Below are 19,336 nucleotides of genomic sequence, written 5' to 3'. Positions count from 1 at the left end.
GTCTAGTACATTTGTTTTATTGTAAAAAAATATATGTATAAATAAAACTAACAACATTATAGGATTTCCTTGGATACCATGTAAGAAATGTCATCAGTGATAAAATCAAACAAATCTCTACATTCAGTACTGCATTGCTACATCACACAGACATCCTTACATACAGGTCTGTACTGTTACACAGGATAAGGACATGTGTCTACATCACACAGACATCCTTACATACATGTCTGTACTGTTACACAGGATAAGGACATGTGTCTACATCACACAGACATCCTTATATACAGGTCTGTACTGTTGCATAGGATAAGGACATGTGTCTACATCACACAGACATCCTTACATACAGGTCTGTACTGTTACACAGGATAAGGACATGTGTCTACATCACACAGACATCATTATATACAGGTCTGTACTGTTGCATAGTAGTGTGACCTATGTCTTCTTCACACATGTCCTTCCACAGAAGTATGTACTGTTACATAGGATAAGGACATGTGTCTACATCACAGACATCCTTACATACAAGTCTGTACTGTTATATAGTAGTGTGACCCATGTCTACATCACAGACATCCTTACATACAGGTCTGTACTGTTACATAGGAGTGTGACCTATGTCTTCTTCACACATGTCCTTCCATAGAAGTATGTACTGTCACATAGGAGTGTGACCGATGTCTACATCACAGACATTCCTCCACACAGATCTATATAGTTACATAGGAGTGTGACCTGTGTCTACATCACACAGACATTCCTTCACACAGATCTATATGGTAACATAGGAGTGTGACCCGTGTCTACATCACACAGACATTCCTTCACACAGATCTATATGGTAACATAGGAGTGTGACCCGTGTCTACATCACACAGACATTCCTTCACACAGATCTATATAGTTACATAGGAGTGTGACCCGTGTCTACATCACAGACATTCTTTCACACAGATCCATATAGTTACATAGGAGTGTGACCTGTGTCTACATCACACAGACATTCCTTCACACAGATCTATATAGTAACATAGGAGTGTGACCCGTGTCTACATCACACAGACATTCCTTCACACAGATCTATATAGTTACATAGGAGTGTGACCCGTGTCTACATCACAGACATTCCTTCACACAGATCCATATAGTTACATAGGAGTGTGACCCGTGTTTACATCACAGACATTCCTTCACACAGATCTATATAGTAGCATAGGAGTGTAACCCGTGTCTACATCACAGACATTCCTTCACACAGATCCATATAGTTACATAGGAGTGTGACCCATGTCTACATCACAGACATTCCTCCACACAGATCTATATAGTATCATAGGAGTAAGATACATGTTAACATCTTTAGTTACATAGGATTAGGACATGTGTCTACATCACACTGATGTCCTTTTATAAAGGTCTATACTGTTATAACAGAACAGGACATTTTAGACATCCCTTCATACTGATCTGGACTGTTGCAATGGAGTAAGACATGTGTCAATATCACAGATATCCCTACATAAAAGGTCTGCACTGTTACATGCCAAATGATATTTTTCTACTGCTATGTATGAGTAGGCATTCTATCATGCCACTGTGTATCATTTTTGTGGTCTGTTGTGGTATCAGTCCCAGTATAATTGAAATTCAATTAGTTAGATAAGGACTAGCAGTATTAACCTGTCATAACTGCAAGTGTGTCTGAACTGTGTCCCAATAACAGCATTTATAATCACTGGACTCCTTTTTCATTATAGTTACGGATTTTTGGTTTTCGCACATTTTTCACAGCCCCTTTCTTTCCAGCAACTTTTTGAGATAACTTTGAGTCAGATTTACTTCGCATTTCCATACTTGGTTTTCTCCCTTTGAGAATTAGTTCTCCTGAATTATCCAGGCCTTGGTCAGTATTGTTGGTCGGGTATTCACCTGTAATGAACACAAGGAGACAAGGTGAAAATCATAACATATTCCTGGTATGACAGAAGAGGACAGCTCAACCTGTAGAAAAAATATAAATACTACCAGAGACCGACCCAAGATTGAGAGAGTGACGACGAGGGACAACAGATTGACTTGAATGACATAGGATAACCTGTCAAAATTGATATTGTGTCAGAAAGACTTTGGATAATAGAGAAAACAATGCTTATCTTTCAATAATCTCCAGTGTTAAATCTCGCTTTAAACTTACCATGTTTGTCAAGATAATGTGGTGTAAATGGACTTGGACTTGGTCTCTCCTCCATCATCTTCCAGATTTCCTGGAGAGACTCTCCACCAACAGATGACATGCTCATCAGGAACTGTTCCCGAGTCTGAGAAGAATTTCCTTGATAGGACGGTGCCCTGGAGGAGTCTGTCAGGCCTGACCGCCGTGAGTCTGTTGTATCATAACTAGCACGTACATCTATGATATCATCAGTCTCAGCAAAATCTGGAGGTTCAAGTGAAACAAGTCAAAGCCACAAAAAAAATAAAGTAAAATTTAATCACATGAATACATTGAAGCTTTATATAGAAATATTTAGCCAAGGTACCACATGCTAACCTAGATCGCACCATCTCTCTCTACTGCAACTACCTTGCAGACACTTCCATTACTAAGAGGGAGTTGCCTTATCAAGATGAGTCTCATTTTAATTCTTCACCAATAATATAAATTTGGCAAGGAACTGTAACCCTCTATTCCATGGAGCCACACATTACTGTGTGGTGGTGAAAACATAAGAAGAAAGTCCTTGATTTCTCGCGGTTGAATTCTTATTTGTTGAAAAGGTATACACCACAAAAGTTCCTCTCTCTCTCTTGTCCTGGCCTTCCTAAATGTCCTTGTGGTGATCATATAGTCGTTTTGTTTACTAAGTGTCTAAGTGTCTCTAGACCTAATGAGTGACAATGGTCTAGTGCGTTCTATGCGTGTTCAGTGACAGAAGTGTAGGGTGGTCTGCCTAGCTCCTATTTATTCCCAAGGCCTACATGACTGACAAATTTGATGGATAACCCGAATTGACCAAGGCTGTCAAGTTATTTCCATTTTAAAATTTAATTTCAGACAATCTGGAGCCAGTAGAGTCTAATCAAAATACAAAGCCTATGATTTGACTGTACTTTATGACAGATATCAAGCTATCCATGTAAACAAATTACATCATCACGTAAACATTTGTCAGCACAATGTGCCCTGGTTAATATGCAGTTTACTGCACCTTATTTCTAGTCATTTGACCTCAAATGCCCTCACCATACAAAGAATGTCTGACCCCTACTTATTTCATACACAGTCTACAACTGACCAATTGCTTCACTGCCAACTATCTGGAAATTATCCTCATCAGCTTCAACATAGACAAAGTAAGCTCGTTGTCTCAGACTTCTCTGAGGTGTCTACTCAAGATTTCTCTCTCTACATAATATTTCGACCAGAGGACAAAAACGTAAGGTGGTTGACTCCAATGGAAGCTTCGCAAATGTTGCTGATATAATAATGCCAAGTAAGAACACATCCAGGCTGGAGAACTGGACAAATGCTGGACTCATGACCAAAATCACCAAACTTGGTATTTATGAGCCTTCAGGACTGTCAGACTGTAGAAAGGACAGTGGAACAGACACTCTGTTTATGATAATGTCGCCTTAGCTTCCCACCTAATCACAGATGCAGTGGGTAGCATTGGCTTCGCAGGCTACTTCACCAGCCTACAGATTCAAGGCCATCTCTTGACTATTCTGACATGTCCATAGTTTACATGGAATGGTATCCTTTAGTCATAGCAGCTATCATACTTCACTGTGACAACATGCTAAAATTATAACCACTAAGGATCTCTTTAAGTGTGCAAATATCATGGCCATCTTAAGCAAACTCACCTGGAGTGCTTTCACACAACAATTTTCTATATGTGCAGTCCATCTACCAGGAGTGCCTCTGAACTAGACCCAATCATACAAGAGTTACGGGAGGCTTCTATAGCCAAATACACTTGAACATCATACAACTGTGAAACAGCATGTTCTCATCACTTCATGAACATTTATGACCTCTGCCACCCTACTTCAGTATTCAACTCTGTTTCTGACAACATCCTGATTTATTTTGTGACCCACTGCTACACAAGTCTACACCTAAAATACTATACCTTCAATCTATACTTGTATGGAATCAAACATCAATGCACAAAAACTGGCCAATCTAATCCACTGTTAGGCCCAAAAGTTCTGCCTATCTATTGTCTTCAGACCATCTTACATCAACAAAACACAAAGCACTCCAACAAAACTGAAGACGCTAATAACCTATCACGTCTTCCACAAGCTGTGTACAGCCTTTCAGCATGGCGTCTTCAACCTGGAGAAGGACTTTAACATGGAGGCTGCATGCAGTGTTGCATTCTTCAGATTCTTTTCATGTGGCAAGTTAACTTGCAGTACCAACCACTACAATCCTGCCATCAATATGTGCATCAGCAATGCAACAATTTCAAAAAATTGTCAAAGCATGTCACTCAACTTAAAGACATCAAAAACAGACCCCTTTCACCACAGAGTAGATATTCAACTGTTCTGAACAAACAGGTTACTTTGCCCAGTAGCAGTCATGATCATGATGCTATCATATATACACTTAAACTGCAGAGACTCTATTTCTATCGCAATGTATGTAGCAATGTCATGTTTCTTGAATTCTTTAACTTTCTTTGCAATGGAGGCACTACTATTCAAACATTATCAGCTGTGAGATGAACCTATGATATTCCACAGGAGAGTGACAGCATGTCAATAGTTGACCTTACCATGTTAACCTGTTGTACTTTGTTGTTACTTTGCCCAGTAGCAGTCATGATCATGATGCTATCATATATACACTTAAACTGCAGAGACTCTATTTCTATCGCAATGTATGTAGCAATGTCATGTTTCTTGAATTCTTTAACTTTCTTTGCAATGGAGGCACTACTATTCAAACATTATCAGCTGTGAGATGAACCTATGATATTCCACAGGAGAGTGACAGCATGTCAATAGTTGACCTTACCATGTTAACCTGTTGTAAATAATATTGTAACATCTATATCTCAAAATCAGTAGACATAACAGGTGGTGGCAGTCTCACACTCTCCTCTTATTTTCTTTTGGGGGCTTTTAACCTCACCATTGATCAATCCATTATCAATCATAACTCATTGTCCTGTGGGCCAATTGCAGTACAATGACACCAGGTATATTGCATAATACCCCCAAAAGGTCATGAATCCCACTCTAAGACCAAGGGGACAGAACTCATGGCACTGGGGATCGTACCGGTGTTGTCAGAGACCTAACTCCTTCAACATTGGATGAGGCAAGACGAACACAGTCCACTTCATGTAAATAGATCACCCTCTACATGTTTAAAGGCAAAGACCTTCGACGGAAACAGGGTAGTGCATTTGTTTTAACCCCCTTCCAAACAGGTCTTGCTCTGTTTCACACCTCGTACAACTGCCAAGATTCAAACGACCTTTTCTATTAGATTGATTAGGCTGTTTGTTGTAGTTTTTATAGCTTGATAGCATGCCCTTTACTTTCAAAAATTATTTTATAAGAAACAAAATGCTGAATGCTAAATGCTTAAAATATTTTGACCATTAAGTAGTTTCACGAAAACCTAATTGGGAAACATACACAAAGTTGCCTGTAATCCTGGTGCAGCTGTAGAGCTTTTAGAATCTCAATTTACTAAGGCCTAATTCATAAAAAAACTTCTTAAGAATTTTGCATGAAGCATCTCACATTATGCAATTTGCATAAAGCATTAAAATAAAAAAATGAATTATGCAGATTGTCCCAAACAAAATAACAAATGTCAATTTCTAATTTCAAATACCTATAGACTTCTTAAGAATGGAAGGAGGTCTCTCATCAATTTCAGAATCCAAATAATCTCTCTCCTCAGGCTTCGATGGTGGAAACTTCTGGGCATATTGCAGCTGCTGTAAAATACAAATCAAATTGTTCAATTTTTAACATTAATGGACCGAAAGACAACATGCAGTTTATAAATTCCTATTTGGTCAACTGTATTTTCATTATAGTGACAATATAGATTTATCATACAAACTCAACATACCTGCCCTGTCCATTGATATTGTTACAGTAGTAGAACTACTAGTACTCTCAACACCTTACCTATTATAGTGACAACACAGATCTATCATACAAACTAAACATAAATGCCCTGTAACCTGATTTTGTAGTAGAACTATTGGTACTCTTCATCCTACCTATGATAGTGAAAAAAGATTGTTGGGAACTCAACATACCTGCCTCGTCAGCTGATACTGTAGGCGTTCCAGCTGACTTAGTCTGTTAAGCATCTCTTGTGACATAACATTTTGACTGTTAGTGGAGGGAGCTGACTTCGGAGGACCATGAGAAGGTTGAATGCCTGTTTAAATACAACAGAAAGAGAATATGAATATTACCTTACATTGTGTAATTTGTGAAAGCTAAATATCAAATGTTTTAATAAGTATTATAATCCAGGTTTACTGGGGACTTAATTATACTCCTGTAATTCATATTAAAAATGTTGTCACATATCTTTATATCAATATCACAGGTAAGCAGCCTTTCCAAAGTTGGATGATGCAGTAGTTATGCACTAGTTATGCACTATCACCTAAATGATCAGGGTATGATTTCTCAATTTGATGAAAGGAAGTATGAGTTCAGCTGCCACACCATATGTGTTATGTGCACAGCAAATATCTTACATCTGGTGTATCATTATTTGATACAAATCACATGATAATCAAAAGGAATTGTACTTTGATCTACCTCAAGTCTTGGTGAATCCTCGGTTTCTCTTACCTGCTTTCTTGAGGTCTGCTCTAAGCCGGTTACCCATTTCAATGAGCTGTTGTTTCTCCTTAGCTAATTGTGCTATGTGTTTTGCTGCTCCTTTCAGTTTATGCTTTAGATCTTCCACACTGCCCTTAGCATGACCTTGCGGTCCAAGATCCACAGACCCTTCTTGTTCTGGAGCTTGCTGCCTCAATCGTGATATTTCATCTTCTAGCTGCTGTATCATTAGCTCCTGGAGCAAATATATAATAGAAGGTCAAACATTCTCCCTGCATTTAGTGAGGATATCTACATATCAGGTAGGATTTCATATTGGTATGCACTCACTTCGCATCCTTTGTTTGAATTTATTATGGTCACAACTTGGAAAATTTAAATCATGCAAAAGGGGACATCATCAATAATGCTAGGTGTGATTTTTATTGACCAAGACAAGACATACATAGCATTACAAATGGAGTGAATTAACATTTTCTTTGTTTTAAACATGTATACCTGTGCTCCAAAATTTACTGTTGGTCGCTTGTCAGCCATTTCTAGCTTCAGAGCAGAAATCTGAAATTATTTCAAAATAAGTTCTAATACAAAACATAAAACCTAGATGAATCTATCAACAAAGTACAAAGTCAAACTTCTATGAATTGAACTTCCATGATTCAAATTTCTCGATAAATCAAAGTTTTTGTCTAGTCCCAAATTTCATTCCTTTATATTACTACTAATTTACCCTGTTCTGAATCAAACTTTTTGATGTATTTAAGGTGTTTTTAACGGACTGTAAGCTAGGATAACACAGTCATTGACCCCTCATGATTTGAACAAAACATTTCCCTCTACTGTACAGGTATTTTTGTCCCGTGGCAAAATTTCACACATTTCAACAAAGAATGCTACCTGACAATGGGATTACGATAGATCGCTACCATTGGCTCTATGTTACAAGGTTTTTAATGACCAGATACAAATTAAAATTTAATTGCTTACTTACAAGTCATGATATTAAATCAAAGATAATAATCACTGCCGCTATAGGGGTAATGGCATTTAGTTAAGTCTAATTTAAAGAATTTTGACAACAATCCGAGGAAATTCTATCATTTGTATGATAATTTCACTCATTCTCAACAAATCACTTTTCAGTTTTAAGCATGAAAGCATGAGAAGCACAGTGATTTATCTATCAATCATGCATCTCAGATTGATTCAGAATAGCTGTCGATCTGTAAAATACATATACTGTGTGACAAGAAGGCATGAATGTAAACATAAGCATGTATTATCAATTTCACATTGAATTCTATTTAAAGTTATGTTTTTTTTTTCATGAATGAAAATATTTAAAGATCAAAATGCATCTTTTCATTTAATCTGGTGTTTTGGTATTTGTTGGTGTGTTCAGGTAAAAGTATCTTGTCAACTATATATATCCATGAACATAAAAACGTCGATATAACCCACCAGGAATGATTCAAAGTATCAATGTATCAAAGTTTTTTGGCAGTCCCTTGAACTTAAAAACATCAAAGGTTGACTGTAGTTTACAGCTGTACAAACTCCAACAAACAGTCTGATCAATCTAACAAAACATTTTAGATACAACATCTAACTTTATTTCCTGTAATGATCGAAACACATTGTTCAGGAAATTAATTAAACAAAACATCTAATTTTCAAGATTTTAAAGACACATCACTGCAATCTTTTAGTGTTGGCTTTAATTTGCACAAGACTAAAAAAAAGTTCAAAATCATTAACACACAAATGACTGGACTTGTTCAGAATATATATCCTACATATATCAAATAAAATATAGCCAATACTTACTGTATTGTTTTATTTTATTTCTGACAGGTTTGTCCTACACTTACCTCCTGTCGCAGTCCTGTAACCTCCATGTTCCTCTCTAGGTTGCTGCGGTAATACTCATCACTCTCCTTCCTGGCTTCAGCAAGCTGCATCTCTAGGTCCGACACCCTTTGCCTCATGCTAGCGATTTCTGCCTGGCTACGCCTCTCTCTAGCACTGAGATCATACCTCAGTTGATCCACCTCTACTTGCTTTTGGCGAGGCTGTGGCATAATAGTCATCACTTATTTGAGTATTGTCTCTTTGTTCCAAAGGAAAGTATAGACAATATCTATTGTAGCAATACATCCCCTTAATGAATACTCTTAAAGTTACGATTTTAATCTTTAAATAAAATTAAAATATTGATACACTTACATTTCCTTCCAGATCACTGCATTTAAACTTGAGAATTAATTAGCCTGTATTGTTCATGAGGACTTTTATTGAATATCAGTACATTTATAAATAATATCTTGCATTTTGACCTTCAAAGAAGGTCGAAGTAAAATGTATTCAATCATAAATGTAAGGAAGGTAACATGTCATTTTGGATCATCACCAAGGTCTTTGCTATAAAATTTCAAATCTTTTTTCACAATTTAGGTTTTCAGTTGATCCAGATGATTTAAGTAACTAAATAGTACAATATGTTACAGACAATGGTCATGACATTGGATTGTACCATATTTGACCTCTCCGACATTAATTCATCTATCCATTGTCACCTTTAAAGTAATTTCATAGCCATTCAGCTTGGTATGGTACTGACCAAATATCATTTCTAAAAGTCACATCGTAGTTAGAAGAACATACTTAAAAGTTGATGTTAAAGCATCTGTATGGTCCCTATTACCATTATGACAACAGTATTAGGATGGTCTCCAGGGATATGACACAGAATACTGACCTCCTTAGAGAGTTGTTCCACAGACTTCTCCAGGTGTTGTATTCTGGCCTGCTGCTTTTTTACCTGGGCAGACAGCTCTACTTTTTCTGACCTAAGTGCACCTACAATCATTAATATAAATCAAAGCATTTTGTCATCTAACTTACAATTCATCCATTGTATAGGAATTAATATGATGCTACCAAAATCACATGGTAGATTTGATTGGTAATATGATGGAACTTATGATACTAAGGGATTATGTCTACCTGGGATAAAATCTTAATAAAACACTATTGTTGTAGCTCTCTTCCTCAATATTGCATTTGTATGTCTCACAAAAATCATTAAGATGTTTTGATAAATTGTATCAAGATTATTAGTGAATGAATTAATAATTTTCAGAAACAGAAAAAACACAACTTTATTCTGATTTGGATCTTGACCATAGATGTTCTTTTTACACTTATAGGATAATAATTATAAATACACTGATACATTTGATACAGTGATCCTACAGTTTTGATGAAAACCTCAGCACTATATACATCATTTTCTGTGAGGACTTTCAAGATAACTATCAGCTACTAAAATGTCAGACTTATGGAAGAGTCCATTTCTTTTCCTACATTAAGATTTAGCTTTCAGGTAAACAAACCTATTTATGGTATTTTACTTGATGGCTTAACTTACCAATGGTTTCATTTAGAGAACTTATATGGTGTCGGAGTGTGGGGTTGTCCTTCACTTCCGTCATTACTTCTTGCTCTGTGGCAGACGAGATTGCGACAGGTATCTTTCCATACCGCTTTCCTTCCTCAACAAGATTTTCCAAATCTCTTGTTTTCTTTCTCAAAGAACGAATTTCCTGCTGAAGATTTTCAACATAATCTGAAAAAAAAAATTCTTTTGTCTAATAAAAGAATGATCATGGCACATATAAAAGCTAGGTGGTGACCATGTATCGAGGGTTAACAATATTTGATGATAATATTTAAAAAAGGACAATTTTTACATGATTAAAGTCTACAAAAGTTGTTTATTTCAACAAGAAACATATGGTACTTTTTGGACCTCTAGAATCCATGTATCATTATAGGATGACTTATCAAGTAGATTATTCTGAAAGAATAAATGGGGTCATTGAAGGACTTATCAATGTCAAGAGTTTACCAACCTTTATCTCTGTTTCCAGGATATTCCTTTGACTCCAAGTCTCTGTCTGAAACAGGAAGTTCCTGGCCAAGATTTTCCATCTGCATCCTCATTTCCTTGATAACTGACCTGAGGCTGTCATTTTGTTTCTGGAGACGTTCAACATCCTCAGAATTTGCTGTTAACCATACTTTCTCCATGTCAACCTAAGGCAAGGTAAACATTGTATACAGAGACAGTTCTTTATCAAATGATCAAACAATCTTAATACTTCTTGTTTAATCTATATTCTCCTCTGTCATGGTTTTTCAGATTTCAATCTGAAGCAGTTTTTTTCTGCACAATTTTCATGGTGAAATGAATGACCTATTATTCTCTCCAATGACACAGGGTTGATGATCCATTTATAACAATTCCAGGCCAAAGCTGTTGTTCCTTACACTCACAATGACACCACTGTCAATGACTCAGTGTCAGATACTTGATGCCAAAGTCTTCAAAATCATTCTAGTTTTATCTTCTACATCATTTACTTAACAAATTGATTGAAATTTTCGTTATTTCCAAATATGTTACTGTAAAATAATTTTCCACTAAAATGTGATGGGATTATATTTGTATGCACCACTGTGTAAAGAGTGTGGTATTTATCCTCACCACGTAAACAAGACCAACATGATGGCGCATGTTGGATTCAGTATGAAAATAAGAAACTGCTGTTGCTGTCTTTTACATTGTGGTATGAGGAGAGGCTAATCATATTACAGATTTCTTTTAAGTCATTGACAGATTTGTTAGTGACAGTAAGGAATTACAACCCTGGGTAGAGATTGCTATTATTCAGAAAGCTACTGAATGTCTCATTGACTTCAGAAATTTGTAGTTTTGTCAAAAAATGCTCTTCATCAGAAATTAAGAAAGTATAGCTCAATACTCGGGCAGTATAAGTGCAGAGCTCACATTATTGGTTTTTTCAACAGCAATGCTATGTTTCCTGAGTGTGGCTAAGGCCTGCTCTCTGTCATGGTAAAGTGTCCTGATCAATGTTTCTCTGTGCTGTAGTTCTCGCTCTTTCTCTTTCACTGTCGCCAATGCCTATAACATATTGGAGACAAAGTTTAATTCTGTTTAAAACATCATTAATATCATTATATCAACATGACCAGAAATTCATTTAGCTATCGTATAACTAGGGTGTTATAGGACTGGATGATACCCAGTTCCTTTGCAGTCACCAGACATATACTATATACGATCAATAATAAATGGATTTAAACTGTGTATATTATGTCCTTATATTAATCATATAACTAAAACAATCTTGATCAATCTAAATACTTATGCTATGCAGCTTCATAAAAAACATATCAATGAATTCAGTTGAATTAATTCAGAAATCATTCTAAAAACTCTTACATCGTCCCTGCTTCGAGTAAGCTTCTTCACAAAATCCTCTGACTTTTCATACTGCTGCCTTTCCAGATCCTCAAACCGTCTCTGCCAGTCAAGCTCTAACTGAGCTTTACTTCTCTCCAAACTATTTTCTCGCTCTGCAGCCAGACTCAACTCCTTCTTGTATCTAGAAAAACAGACATTTTTAAAACAGAATTGGACTAATTACAGCTTCTTATAAAAAAAAAATATTCATGAATAAAAAAAAATACACAAAATCTTCTGGCCAAAAACTGAAAAATAAATTTGGAAATCAAACCAGAATACATTTGAGTATGTTACAATAGAATTCTAATCATTGATAACTTCAAATACTGTATTACTCTAAGATTTTGTGACATCTTTATCAAAATCTTTACTAATGTTAAAGTAACATGCCTCTCGATGTCTTCCTTCCTTTGCTGAAGGTTAGTCTTCATCTTAGCCTCAGTTTCTTTGAGTGCCTCTAGCTCGAGATCCTTATTGACCTGACTACGGGATACATTCGTCACCTGCTTCTCCCACTTTGTCTTCATCTCACACAACTCATCTTGTAATCTGAAAAGAATGGCCGAAAAAGGTACTGTAACGCCTTCCTGATTAAAACACAAATAAACAGAGATTGGCTCCCAAGCTACGTTTGATAACTTAAGGAAATTCCTCTTTTCTATTGGAAAATTGATAAATTGAAAGGGATTGGGAACACCAGATTAGCTTCATTAATTACACCATTAATACCAAAAAGGTCACACAAGGTATCAGTAAAATTTAAAACACAGAGATAGATAATTGCATGACTTCAACAATACATAACACAGCATCAATTTGAATCCATAAAGAAAAACGAAGAGGCAAACATGGCCTGTTTAGCTTGTCTCTTGTTATATTAGCTAGATAAACAAGGACTGTCAGAGACGGGTAAGCTCCCATAATGGTACAAAATTTAAGTATGAAAAATTACAAAGGGCAATAACTCTTAAATCAAGCAAACGAGAGGGATGGTTCTTGTGCACTGCACTTCTCCTTGTTATGACAAACTGACAGACGAACAGACAGCAGAAGGGACGGACAAAGCGGTAACTATATGCTCTCCCTTCAGGGAGCATAAAAAGTTGAAATGCTTCCATTAACTTGGAACAATGATGTCAAACAAAAATTTTAGGGATGTTTCAATATTTTGCCTACTAGAATTTCATAGTAAAGTGTGTTTTGACAGGTTTGAGAAACAATTGTTATCATACTTCTGAGTCTGTAGATCCTTTTCTTTCTCCAGGTCTTGTCTCGCCCACTGTAGTTTGCGTATTTCTACCTGACTGTCCTCAATGTTAGATTGCAATTCCCTAATAGTGACAGATAATGACTGCTCCCTGTCTGCATACCCTTCCTTTACCTTGGCGAGAGCTGCCTCTTTCTCACGTCCATATCTGTCCATCTCACTGTGTCTGAGTAACAAAAACATTTCTGGGTAAAAACCAACAATACTTCATGACATCAGTGGTCAAAAAGATGGTACACTATTCTTTTGTATTAGAAACAGCAGCTGTTATAAATGAACAAATTTACCATTTCTGATGTCTATATGTCTATATATGAAGTGATTGTCAAAATATGCCCTGACAGCCTGTTTGCTCTACTTCAGGTTAAACAACAAGAAGGTCACTTTGCTATCTTCCTGCAGCAATGTTAAAGTTGAAAATAAAGACAGTTTTGATTTTCTACAGTGTGACCACCATTAACAATGTACTAAATGTAACCAAAAGATCAGAGTCATTCAGAATTAATTTTGTGATGTTTTCTAATTAATAAAATTATCATAAAAAGGTTTTCCTTTTCATTACATCTGGGAGATACAAAAGATACGCATACACATGAACAGGAGTTGCATAGTTTAGGAAGTCACCATAGTAATGAAAGGATTGATTGAACAAGTAAAACATGATACTGTAACTTTAAAGGAGAGAGTCATGGCCAGACTTACTTTCTCTGAAAGTCTTCTTTCATTCTATTCATGGTCACCTCTGCCTGTTGTATCTGTTTCTCAAGATCAGAAATCCTGAAACAATCAGAAAATGACAGGAGGTTGTTAACAACTGGTAAGCATAATCTCACACGTTTCCCTTCTTAATTGTGCCATAAAAGATAAAAATAAAAAGAACCTGCATCTAAAAATTGCAACCTTCAAAACAGATTCCGTGAAGATCCAAGTACAACTAACACCCAAACTCTAGCTTTGATGGAGCCGAATAAAAAATTTGGACTGAACTTTGAATTAAGTTATTTCCTTCATAATCGAATTTCTCATTATACATGTAACTGGCAGATCTATTAAAAAAATTCCCCTTGTAATAAAATAAAATCTTACAAATATTACCTACAGATATATGCACCTAAACAATATGAGGAATGATCAGAATGGACATTTACGGGTCCCCTTCCAATTCTCAGTAGGGACATAAAGTACTCATTTTACTCAACTAATGGCTTGACCTTTGGTACCAGATTGATATTACATCTTTGTGATACAACTATGTCCACTGAAAGGCCTCCTAGTAACAGTAATCTCCCCTAACAACAGGTGTACCTTGCATCCTTCATGGCTGACAAGTCAGAGAGTTCCCAGTCCTTTTCCTTGAGAGCTTTTTCTAGCTGTCTGTGATTCTTCTCAACCTCAGTGTATTCCTTGGCATTCCTGTCCTGTGCTGCCTTCATTATCTCCATCTCCTTACCCAATAACTTGGCCTAGTTATTTAAATGTAAAGTTTGCTTCCAATAGTTTTTTAATTATATATAAACATATACACATGTCTTTACATCTGTTTTCCAGAAACTCTGTCTAGCAATATATATAATCCTTACTCAGTAACCTGAGGCCTTTCAAAACAACACGTGTTCTAACATTTTCATCATTTGGTAGTACTAGATTATTTGAATGATTTTAAACATTATCTGTAAAATAAAGTAGCTTTGTCACCTAAATATTGATAATTGCATCCAATGAAAAGACACTAACTTCATATGAAAAGGTATGAAATTGTTTAGTAAATGAAAAACAGCATTTACACTGGTGCATGGTCATATTAATATAGATAAACAAATCTTTATAATGCACGAAAATAAAAATTAATGGAAGTAGCTTGAGTAGATTTATGTTATATCAGGTAAGTAAAATGGGTGCAAATTTTCAATGATATGTTTGCAATACTTAGGCCTTGACAAAATGTTTTGACATACAGTCAAATGAATTATTTGATGAATGCCCCCTTTGGTTTGTAACTGAAGTTGAAAGTTTTCCAGTCAGTTGATTCATAGAATATTATCTAACATTAAACTTGACATACCTTTAGTTCATACTCTAAAACTTTTGTGCTCATTTCATCTGTTTGTAAACGAAATTCATGCTCCCTTCTCTTCAAGGAATCTTCAAATTCTGAAAGCAAACAAGCATAGATTAAAAATGATCTCAAGTCAATCTATCCAAAGAGTTATTGCAATTTACTCTATTTTTCATTGGAGTAAATATGATTAGCTTAGACAGGATTCAATTGCTTTGTATTAATAAACACCTCACTCCCTTATATAACTCAGACATTACCTTTACTTCAATAAAAGGTCATGTGTACAGGTAATTTATCTCGTTAATAGGAATTACATACTGTACCTGCACTAAGTTCCCTTCTTTGTGTATCCAGTTCTTCTTCAACTTCAGTCAATTTTCTCTGAAGATTCCTTTTGAAATTCTCAAATTCTTTTCTTTCCTGCTGTAACTCAGAGTCTTTGGAACTGAAAAATTTAATGCAAAAACTAGAAACTACAACAGAAAATAGTAATAATATTGATATACATCACACAGCCTTTCATACATTTGTTTCAAATTTCAGTGTAATGAATTTATTCGATGAAACAAAATTTCCCTGGTTTCTGTCTCACACTCTTCCAGATATTTGCAATAAGTAAAATCTCAAACAAGGAAAACATTAACAAAAATCTTTAAAGTTTTAAAAGACACAAGATTTCAACACACTTAACAGTATCTTGTACTTACCATCTGTAAGAATCAATTTCTGCCTGTTTCTCTTTCAATCTTTGTTGATAGTGAAGTTGCAGTTCTTCTCGAGCTTGGTTCTCCCTGTCACTCCAGGTTTTCATGTCATCCAACTTAATCTTCATCTCACTAATCTCTCCATTCTTTACATTCAGGCTGGACTTCAGCTCTGGCCATGGTGAATAAGGACATTCAATACACACAAATATACAAATAAACATAGAAAATATGGACTGTATATGTATAAAGACCAAGAGTAAATTCAAACTGAAACTTATTTACAGTTTAGACCAACTCACAGCAAAACAAGTATTTCTTTTTTCAATATTGTATTTTATAAAGAAGGTTTACATCTATGTTGTAAACAAGAAATTTTTTGTAGAAAATACAGAAGCCCCCTCCATTGCTTTGAAGGAAGTAAAGAAAACTGCAGTTTAATTTTACTATAGTTGATAACAAGAAAAGACGTAGCACACACCTGTTTGTGAATTCAGGTAAATATTGAGGACTGTATGATGTAAAGCATCACAGAAATGGAACTAAACAATCACACCAAGGCTAAAGAGAGTTTGATAGAAATACATGTATAGGGCAAGAATTTCATTCCCCACGACTATCCTTCTAAATATCATAGTAAAAATTTAACCTGCTGCCTACCACCTAATTGTTTTGAGAGGTTAAAGTGGAAATATAAAAAGGACACAAACTAATTTGGAAGGAACTGTTAAAAGAGTATTTAGGAATCAAATATCCTAATACTTTGCATTCAGTACCAAGTACCGATATGGATATGTAATGTATAATTGTATATCATTTAGTCTTGTGACCTTACCTGCTCCTGTGATCAACCTGAGACTGTCTATGAAGATGTTCATACCTTTCTCTTTTTGATTAAAGATTAAGGATCTAGATGTATTCGGTTTAGGTTATCAGGGGGTAACAACCATCAAACAAGAGTAAATTGAATAACTCATAATTTGTCCAATCCTTGTAAAGTTATTTATAATGCAGCTTGGTTGTTCGTGGTAATTTGTCAAGTAACAGCTAAATATACATATGTCATTCATTATCATTTTTGAATCCCAGTAAAGGTGTTTATCCTGCAATTTGTGCTGCAAATGTTGGCATACAACTACCAGATATATATTTCCTTTGTTTTGACAATTATACTTCAGCATGTGCACTAATTACCTTGGTAGACAGAATCACAATCTGATTTACTGTAACCTCTGGTAAATATTGCATTTAAAATATGAATTACTGTTAAGATAGACAATTAGATTTGTTGTAACAAACAATTCATAAAATTGTTGTTATTTCTATTGCAGTTTGGAACCATATCTTCATATAGCAATTATTTTAACATATGCCATCAGGCCTAATTCAGTGTAATGTCAATTACAGGTAAAAATGATTAAATAACAAATTGTGTTGATAGTGTGAATTTTCAAACTAAATGTTGCAGATTGAAAAGCACAGTCAGTCACTTAAAATGTAAGTTGCATTTTGGCTGTGGACAAACAAATTATAAAATAAGACAATGACCATATACCCAGGTATTCTCTTTGTGTACAGCTTGGTTGTTCCTTGTCATTGGTTGAGTCCCACTAAAGGTATTTATAATACAATTAGAGCCATGATAACAATCAGCTAGATAATCAACATACCACTGAAAGTTAGGTCATATGTTTCTAGTTCCTTGTCTCTCTCCTCGAGGACTTTCATGTTGTACTTGAAATCTTCTTTAAGTTTTGTGAATTTTGCTTTTTCCTCTTGAAGCTGTCTATCCTTGTCTTTGTAAGCTGCCTCCAGGGTTTGTATTCTAAGTATACATGTAAAAGTAGTAACACTTAAAAAAATATGTTAATGTATAGCTGACTCACCTATTTTTCAGCAAACATTAAAGTGTGGTACAATCAGAATTTATTGGTTGTAGATATGCCCTGGTACTTCAATCACCTTGCATACCCTTTAGTATCTACCGTAAAAACCCATGTTATGTGCACAATTTATTTTAGAAATATATTCCAAAGTGGGGTGTGTGTACAATACATATGTATAGAATTTTCAAGTTTCTGTGAGGCTGCCATCATTGGTTGTCAGAATTATCTGGTACTCAAAACTGACAGAAAAAGGATCTGATAATTTATTTCATGAGCAACAATAATAAATGAGATAATTACTGTATATGTTAATGCAAACTATTCAAGTGGATATCATCCAAAATCAGGACGAAGTGTTTAAAAACATAACAGTAAATAGCAAGACAGAAAACGAATGTTCAGCAAAGAGTGACCTGTTTGAGACATTGATATTACATGCTCAACTGTAAAGAAACTAATGGGTTTCATTTTAAGTTTTAGATTTTAAGTTAAAGACATCAGAAAAAGACCTATCTGGGTATACATTATCAAGCACTACAGCATATGCTCCAACTTCAGATAAGTAAAATGTTGTTTACTTAAAGATAAATATGTATATAAACAGTTTCTTTACCTTTGATTTGTGACTTCCTTCCATTCTCTTTCCTTCTGGGCAGCCAATTCCTTCCAATTTTCATCTGAATCAGCCATTCTTTCATCAGGCAATGTCACAGGTAATGATAGTTATGTAACAAGACCTAGAAACCGAAATGAAACTCCATGCTATTCTTGTTTCTAGCAATATCACAAGTAACGAAAGTCACACCTGCATTCAATAATACATACTGGCGGTTTTGAGTTAAATTTGTATCCAAATCAACAAAATATGGGATGAATTGATACAAAAATGAAGCTATCATATGAATTATCTCCTGGCCTCATCTAAAGCTTTAAGAGGCCAAGACAAGTTAAGTCTGTGCTTGTGTTAATGTACAACATCACATGCTGTCTGTAGTATATCAGGGATGCATAATGAGTCCTTGTCTATTTCTTACTACAAATTGTATAACTAGAACATTTTCCTAAGTATAGTATATGTCTGTTTATGGATGACAATAGTCTCTGTGCATAACACTGAAACATTATATCAAGATCTACACAGCCTTGAAGATGAATTTCATTAAGGATATAATAGGTTGTGGAAATTTGGTTAAAGAATGCACCAAACAAATAAAATGTACTGATAAAATCACAGTCCAA

General features: G+C 35.3%; 1 protein-coding gene across 1 annotated transcript; it reads right to left on the bottom strand.

The window, feature by feature from the left end:
• Window positions 1-1,697: 1,697 nt before the first annotated feature.
• On the bottom strand, window positions 1,698-18,787 carry LOC132559830 (coiled-coil domain-containing protein 57-like). The gene is made up of 21 exons (XM_060224459.1): window positions 18,711-18,787; window positions 17,882-18,036; window positions 16,215-16,383; window positions 15,831-15,952; window positions 15,511-15,599; window positions 14,754-14,911; window positions 14,151-14,225; window positions 13,414-13,653; window positions 12,572-12,730; window positions 12,158-12,320; window positions 11,702-11,836; window positions 10,764-10,947; window positions 10,280-10,477; window positions 9,608-9,708; window positions 8,721-8,921; window positions 7,348-7,407; window positions 6,859-7,084; window positions 6,309-6,433; window positions 5,873-5,978; window positions 2,201-2,443; window positions 1,698-1,935 (listed from the first exon to the last, which is right to left on the bottom strand). Exons 1-21 carry the CDS (start codon window positions 18,785-18,787, stop codon window positions 1,739-1,741), a joined length of 3,183 nt encoding a protein of 1,060 aa, XP_060080442.1. The 3' UTR covers window positions 1,698-1,738.
• Between the last annotated feature and the right edge of the window lie 549 nt (window positions 18,788-19,336).

This window comes from Ylistrum balloti, unplaced genomic scaffold (assembly GCF_031769215.1).
Source record: "Ylistrum balloti isolate Yb309-2 unplaced genomic scaffold, AGI_CSIRO_Ybal_v1 Utg370974, whole genome shotgun sequence".
In the NCBI taxonomy this organism is placed as follows: Eukaryota; Metazoa; Mollusca; class Bivalvia; order Pectinida; family Pectinidae; genus Ylistrum; species Ylistrum balloti.
Note: the sequence above shows the minus strand (reverse complement) of the source record. Positions and strands in the feature narration are given on the sequence as shown.

Coding starts and splice junctions, on each gene's coding strand:
- LOC132559830 (XM_060224459.1), bottom strand. CDS start 18,787: ATGGCTGATTCAGATGAAAATTGGAAGGAATTGGCTGCCCAGAAGGAA. Junction 14,912..15,510: donor TTTTAGAGTATGAACTAAAG/GTATGTCAAGTT, acceptor TTAAATAACTAG/GCCAAGTTATTGGGTAAGGA. Junction 13,654..14,150: donor AAAGAAGACTTTCAGAGAAA/GTAAGTCTGGCC, acceptor GATGTCATGAAG/TATTGTTGGTTTTTACCCAG.